At 38.7% G+C, this 7,718-nt stretch overlaps 1 protein-coding gene across 1 annotated transcript; it reads left to right on the plus strand.

The window, feature by feature from the left end:
* Positions 1-2,314: 2,314 nt before the first annotated feature.
* Positions 2,315-7,444, plus strand: LOC120568413 (spindlin-Z-like). The gene is made up of 5 exons (XM_039815927.1): positions 2,315-2,440; positions 3,112-3,153; positions 4,044-4,303; positions 5,125-5,358; positions 5,847-7,444. Exons 2-5 carry the CDS (start codon positions 3,134-3,136, stop codon positions 6,050-6,052), a joined length of 720 nt encoding a protein of 239 aa, XP_039671861.1. The 5' UTR covers positions 2,315-2,440; positions 3,112-3,133; the 3' UTR covers positions 6,053-7,444.
* Positions 7,445-7,718: the final 274 nt, after the last annotated feature.

A 7,718-nucleotide genomic window follows, 5' to 3' on the forward strand; every position in this document is an offset into this window, starting at 1 on the left:
CACGCACACACACACACACACACACACACACACACATACACACACACATAAACACACACCAACCTTGTGTTGACTTTACAAGTGTGCTATGCAATCTCCTGGCAATATTTGACAAAAACAATCAACAGTATTTCTCAGCAGGGTGGAAATAATTTCTGTGCAGAAGTGTGTGGATGATCTGTGAGTGAGTGTGTCCTCTAATGCAAACAGAAGCGACACATACCTGGAAGAGCAGCAGAGTTGGAAGGAGAGAAGGAGACCTCTATTTTTGGAGACGGTACTCTCATGGTTTCCCAGGGGAGAGGGCTGCTGTGGGCTCCCTTCTTCAGATGGCAGCACTGCAAGAGACGAGCTGCTGAAGATGTCAGTCACAGACGAGTAAACATAAGGATTTATATTTTGGGGCCTTGCAACTGCAATACAGTCGGTATAAATTAACAAATGCAGAGATGTAACAACTGGTTTTGGGAATGTGTTCCTTTTGCCGTGAAAACTGAGTCACCTCACTGATTTGCTGGATGCCTGCTCTAGAGCATCACAGGACTAAATGTAACAAAACAAAAACAACAAAAAAGAAGCCAGCCCATTTCTCCAACATCCAAGCCTTATCTGTTGCTGTGACAACAACAATGACAAGAGAAGGCAACCTTGGACGCCGGACAGCTTTGTGTCGATACAACACTGGCTTTCTCCCAAAGGCTGTCAGCTTTACAGAGCACCGACACTCATTCACACCTCACAGCAATTCCATCTGTAGGGAACAAATCCAACATATCTGTGGTCAAACTGTTTTAAATCAAGAATTTCATTATCAGAGAGAGTAAACTCCAGCTGTAACCACTCCGACCGCCATGGCTGCTAATGGCTGCTAAATGGCATGTGGGTAAAATGTTCTAATTAATTGATCTAGTTGAGAGCAAACATTTTCTGATATGCCACATATCAGAAAATGACCCAGAGTGGTTGATGATGATGAGTTCAAGTGTAGGTGAGTGTCACAGCAGAGAGGTTCAGCCAACTTTTAAAGCAGACACACTGTACGTACATCATGATCAGGGTCGTAGCCACGATCCCTCCCACCCCTATCACAAAATTTGGACCTGACACTAATGAGGTCAAATTATTTGGATTTACAATTATTTATTCACTCTGTTAACTGTTCAGTTTTTGTACATTTCACTCCCCAACATGAAGGTTTAAATGCTGTTGGAAAGCTTTCACACTGCCAGATATTAAGATACTGAATAATTGATTTCCTTTTTTCAGTCCAACGGTTTTCCAATTGAAATATGATGAGTCTAAAAATACGGAATTGGCCTTTAAAACACCACAAACTCCCAAATTGTCAGGGACACAAGAAAATGACCTCAGTGTTCTCAAGTTACTCGGTGGTCTTTTATTTTTATTGTATGTTTAGTCATACAATATGTATAATGTATGGTAAATCTCTATTTGTGTGTCAAAATACTGGGATTTTACGCCAAAATGAGTGAATTAAACATAAATAGGTGAATAAATGAATGAATTACCTTTTTTATTTTTTTTTAAGAAATGGAGCCACAATCATTCATTCTTGTATGATTGCTTTGTGATTGGCAGTAGATATGCCACACACACACACACACACACACACACACACACACACACACACACACACACACACACACACACACACACACACACACACACACACACACACACACAGTTTGGTACAAGATAAAACTAAAAGCTTCCACTATCAGACAGACACCCAAAGGTACTGCATCATTCACTCTCCACACTGGTCATTCCATAGTATGATGTCTGCTAGAAGCGCCTGTGGCAGAGATTTTGTGTTTAGTATGACATCTTGTGGTGGAAATAAGCATTTCCGCTACAAGAAAGACCACATTTCCCTCTTTCATGACAGCCTCAAGCATTAAAATCCTTCTTGTGGTGTATTTTATGTGAGATGTTTGGGCATTGGCTTAGTTAGCTGCCTTTCACAAATTTTATGATTGATTAATAGACAATCAAATAACACACTTTGATTCATAAATTGTTTCACTGTCCCCGCCACTGATGCCTTTGGAATGTGCAGTACTCAACTGAAGGAAAATGGGCTTTATCTGTGGTGAATGTTGGGACATGTAGTTTCGGGACTTTCTACTAGCTACCCCATGTCCCGAACATCGAAAAGAGAACAAAGTGTTAATGATGTAAATATCCAACTTGTCAAAAATACATTAAACACTGGGCTGTGTAATGATTATTATTAGCGGTGGCACCAAATCAAAAAAGTACATAAAACTGACTTAAATTCCCAGAGTGCTTTGAGAGTTGCGAGTTCCTTCTGGTATTTGTAGTCCACAATCAGAGTTGTTTCCGTGTATCTAGCCTACGTGAGTTAGGTGGTGGAATCTGCTCTGTGAAGACAAACACATGTGAAATCATTGAACAGGTAAGACAAACAGCTTATTCTGCCGGCTCCCGCCTATTGAATTTGTCGTTTGGATTAAAAATGCCAGTTCATTTCTTATGGTCAGTCCTTATTTGTCCGTTATTCTAGAAGCTAAAATCAGTGTGCAAAGCCAGCGCTTACATGGCGATGCATTTCCTTTTGTTCAGCTAGCTTATGTGTAGAAATGTTAAAGCCAAATTCTTAGAAATGTAAGTCATTTAAAATAAACAGTGACTGAAAGGATTCATTAACGTTGGCTACCTAGCTGTTTCCTATTTTAGACACACTGTAGCTACACATTTCCCACGACACGTCGACATTAACGTCAATTTAGCTAGTTTCGGGGAAGTTACACATTTATTAGCCATATGGTTAGCTGTATTATATACTAACCTGTGGTCTTTATTAGCATTGAGCTACGTTAGTTAGCATTAGGCTTGTCGCAGCTAACGTTACGTTGTTTACATCGCGCTAATGCGGGTCTATTGGCTTATTTGCATGGCTGTGGTTGACTGAGCTCAGGGCAGCAGACCTGCTGGGTAACATAACTGTTAATTGCTAAAATAAAATATATGTATATATTTAAATTTATATGAATTAATGTTAGATAACAATGTAAGCGTCAGCTGGTCCTGTGATATTCACTTCTTGAACTGTATTGTGTCTTACAGGGTTGTGTGAATTTATGGAAACATGTCAAAGAAACGGGGCAGGTAGGATCACACAGCACGTCTGATTAAACCCCTTTACCCTGATGTATTTCACTGTATGACAGTACACTTCTCTATGTACATAGAATGACACAGCAGGAAGTACTCTTCAAACCTAATACCTTTTTTATTAACAACTTTTTAATCTCAGTGTTTCTAGTATTCCCCTTACATTAGACTGCAGCCTAGTTGCTTTAAACTTGGATAAAAACATTATTCCAAAACAGTTTGACATCTTTTTTTTTTTTTTTTTTACTTGTTTCCACTCTTCATTTAACCTGTAGCAAAGTTCATTGAATAAGTTTTTGTAAAACATCATTTTATTTTGTGATCAGTTCTTTGTAATTCAGTCTGGCATACTTGGCCTTTTGTATTTAGATTGTAATCATAATGTAATGTGGGATTGGCTTGTGTTAGTAAGCACAACATGAGCCTGTAATGTTGAACCTGCCAAACATCTTTGGGGTTTAAGGCGTTGCCATATCATAAGCACTACAGATACCATTAATAAGATAGATAAGACTGACTAGTCCAACTAATGGATTTACAAACATATTTTTGCTGCCATTTTACAGTACTATTGTTTACAGTGTGTTTGTTTGCTACCGACACTTGGTGAAGTTACGCTGCCATTAGTAATGGCATGTTTAGAGGCACTAAAGCAAGTTTTCCTCAGTGGGAAGATGACTAAACATGACAGAAATTGGTTAAGCTGACAGCATGACACTTGTTAATATTAATACATGACAGATTGATACCCTTGTGTGCATAATACATTTCACTGTTTGGGGGAATATTACCCATTTAGCACCCTGGATGTTTGGAAAAGGCATTTTAGATCTACAACTACTACATTAATATTAACATGGACCTAATTCCCTTCATGTTCACAGGAAGCGTAGCAGTGGAGAGCTGAGCGAGAGCTCGGCGTCGACCCTGAGCCCAGACCCTGACAACCTGCTGGGCCGTAGGATTCAGCACACATGGAGGGAGAAGGGTAACGTGACCAAGTGGAAAGGCACCGTTCTGGAGCGCCTAACTATGAACAGCTCCCTCTACATGGTCAAATATGACGGCTTTGACTGCGTTTATGGCATCGAGCTCTTCAAAGACAATCGGGTGTCCAACCTGCAGGTCTTGTCAGAGAAAGTCGGTAAGTATGTCAAGGTCTATCTCTAAACGTTGACATATTTTTGCTTTGCTTTGGGTGTGCATATGTAAGCACTTCAGTATTTAGAAGTTGTATTTTTTAGCTTTTTTTTATTTTGGTAACTGCTCTGGTCACACTTGGTCATATATAATGTGTTTCTCAATACAGTTTCTCAGGAATCACTTTGCCTATTTCTTAGAATTTTCTGTTTCATGCTTTGAGTTTGTGTTTTCTGCATTCTCTTCTAGTGTGGTAATTATTGTTGCTAATGTTAACTACCCAGTTGTTGTGTTCATTCTAATCACACCACTGTTTTGGCTTACTGAATTGTGAAATGTATCACTTATTTTGTACCTGATTATGAATTAATGAGTTGTAGAAAACAACCAAAAGGAAAGAATGTTATACACTGGAAATGATAACACATTTTTTTAGTGAGAAGAATAAGTTGTATCTGATACATTTGCCAAAAATGTTTGTTCTAGTCAGTTTAAAACATTTCTTTTTGGCAGCATCATAGGATAATATAATAATATTGTTATTAGGGCTGCACAATATATAATTTTTTTATTGTCATCGCAATATCAATTGCGATATATCAATGTTTGTTTTAAATTCGACAAGCAAGTTGTATTTTAAAAGAATACTGAAAGCAACAGAAAGGCAGAACTGAGTACACTCTAATATCTGTTAATTTATCGCAAGTAATATCGTTTCGCATATTTTCATCATATCGTGCAGCCCTAATTGTAATGCCTTACTATACTGAGATCTATAAAGTTTTCCATTTCACAAAGGCTTATCAAAGTGTCTTCTTCCCGCAGTGAACAATAAGATTAAGGTGCCTCCCGGGGCGGAGGAGCTGGTGGGCCGGGCTGTGGAGCATCTGTTTGAGAAGGAGGACGGTGAGAAAAACGAGTGGCGAGGCATGGTGCTGTCCCGAGCCCCCATCATGACCCACTGGTACTACATCACCTACGAGAAGGACCCGGTGCTCTACATGTACCAGCTCTGGGACGACTATAAGGACGGAGATCTACGTGTCCTGCCTGAATCGGGTATATTAACAAGCGCTTTATTGTTTGTGTGCATAAAACTGTAAACGTTTTGTATTTTAGATGCTCCTGGGAGGGTGGGAGGAAGAGAGCAGGACAAATTTACATAGTCAGCATTACAAAACACTCCAATCTCTATTCCGCCGCCTTCTTTTTTTCCTGAACATTTTGTGCAGAGTTTCTGCTTGTGTGAGAGAGTATGTTCTGTTATGGGCACTTGTGTCTTATCGTGAAGAGACAATGCTATCTACAAGGAATCAGAGGAGACAAGGAGAGGTGAATACATGAACTAGTAGACAATGTTCAGCTTCCAATTGTAGATTATTTAATATCTTAACCTTGCAGTTTTTTGTTGTTTTTTTTTGTTTTTTTTTCAGCAAATGTTTAAGCTTTGGCTGCTTAAAAATAATAAAACAAGAAGTTGCTTGCTCTCGTTCTTATTTAGTCTTTCTCTGACTTATCTGGCTGTTGTTTATCTGTCCGTCACCCAGAGAACAAACACCTGCTGCCAGCCGACAGGAAGCCAGGTGAGGAGCCAGAGAGCCTCGTGGGTAAACAGGTGGAGTATGTCACAGATAACGGTCTGAAGAGGACGGGCTTGGTCATCTACCAGGTCCCAGCTAAGCCCACAGTATATTACATCAAATATGACGATGACGTCCACATCCACGTCTACGATCTGGTGAAGACCACCTAGAACTGACTGTCTGATTCATCTTCAGCTGACGGCTCATCTCTGACCCTACCAGTCGTTACCTGTGAAAGTGTTACACATTTCAGTTTTCCTCCATCGGGAGGCGATGTGCCGAAGATCAAAAGCAACGCCTTGTTTTTCTTTCCTTTTTTTTTGGCGGGGGGGGGCCTCCAGAGGCTTCTTTCATTCTCACATCACCAGATATCGCGGTTTTTGATTCTCGATTTAAAGTTGACCTTATTGTATAACTGTGGGGTCCTCATCAATGTAAATAAAGCAGGTCTGAGACCGGTTGTATAGCCCAGCAGATGAAATGGAGCTAGAAGTATGTTTTGGTTAAATCACACTTGTATAGTGCAACTTTCAAAATCCAAATTCATACTTTTTGTAAGCAACACATCAAACAAATAATTCAGCTTTCTTACCTATATACCTCTGTGTTTCACTGTTATTTCATTTCACTTTTATATACGCCTGTGCTATTTATTTCTTCTGGAACACCTGGCTGTGCTGCTGGTGACATTTTGACAAGACTTCAGCTGTGCTTTATGTGTGTCACTGGGTAGGCCTCAAGTTTGTTGACTATAGAATTAATATTCATTTGACCTGTGTGCTTATCTTACCATCACAGTGAACCACAATTTCAGTTGAAGTGTTTCAGGTTTGATGAGACTTGACAGTCTCACATCATGGATATAAAACATGATGAAACTATATATATATATATATATATATATATATATATATATATATATATATATATTTACACACGTCATTAATCTGTTCTGTTTCATCATGTAATCTGCAAGTTTTCTACATTATGATAATATATGACAAAATACTGATGTTGATGTCAAGTTGTTTCAACGGTGTGTGCTACACACTATTTATGTAGTTCAAATTGGCTCCCAACATTGTTTAGTGTTTTGGACTAAAGTCTTTATTATTTGCCAAAAAATGAATGATGTGATATTATATATTCACAACTCAAACTATTGTTCATTGTGACCCTAAATATGTTTTTTTTTTTTTTCTTCTGTAAATATAATCGGACATTTTTATGAACGTAAAACTAAGCTGCTTGTAAATTATTTCCGCGTCAAGTTCTTGTTAAAGGCTGTTTGTGTTGCGGTGGCTGTCTTGTTCATTTGTGTGAATGAGTTCCACCATGGTTGAAAGTACAATACATTAATAGGATTGTACTGTCGGAGGTGATCAGGTATAGTGCTTCTCTTAATTAATAGCATGCTACACTTTACACTTTAATTCATAATCCAAGGCTCTCACCATGTGAACTCCGTATTGTCTATATGTTGCTGATTATAGTGGCACAATTGACCCATTCAGAATGTGAATATTATTAGAATTAAATGTAGGCTCTATGTGCGTATCTAACTGAATGTTAAATTCTTCTTTTTATACATTTTCTGGTTCTGAAGCCTCCTTGGCCCTCGCTGAATACAGTCAATGGATACTCTACATTACGCTGTTTTTCCCAAAGCACCCATCTTCACCTTTCAAATGCAACTAGTCATAGTAAGTAAAATATACATTTTTGCCTCCAACTTACTAAAACACAGTTTTATATTATGAACAATTAGGGCTGGGCAATATATGTCTATATTTTGGATATCAGAATATGACACGAGTTGTCCTGGTTTTACAGGCT

Source organism: Perca fluviatilis, chromosome 11 (genome assembly GCF_010015445.1).
Source record: "Perca fluviatilis chromosome 11, GENO_Pfluv_1.0, whole genome shotgun sequence".
Taxonomy (NCBI): Eukaryota; Metazoa; Chordata; class Actinopteri; order Perciformes; family Percidae; genus Perca; species Perca fluviatilis.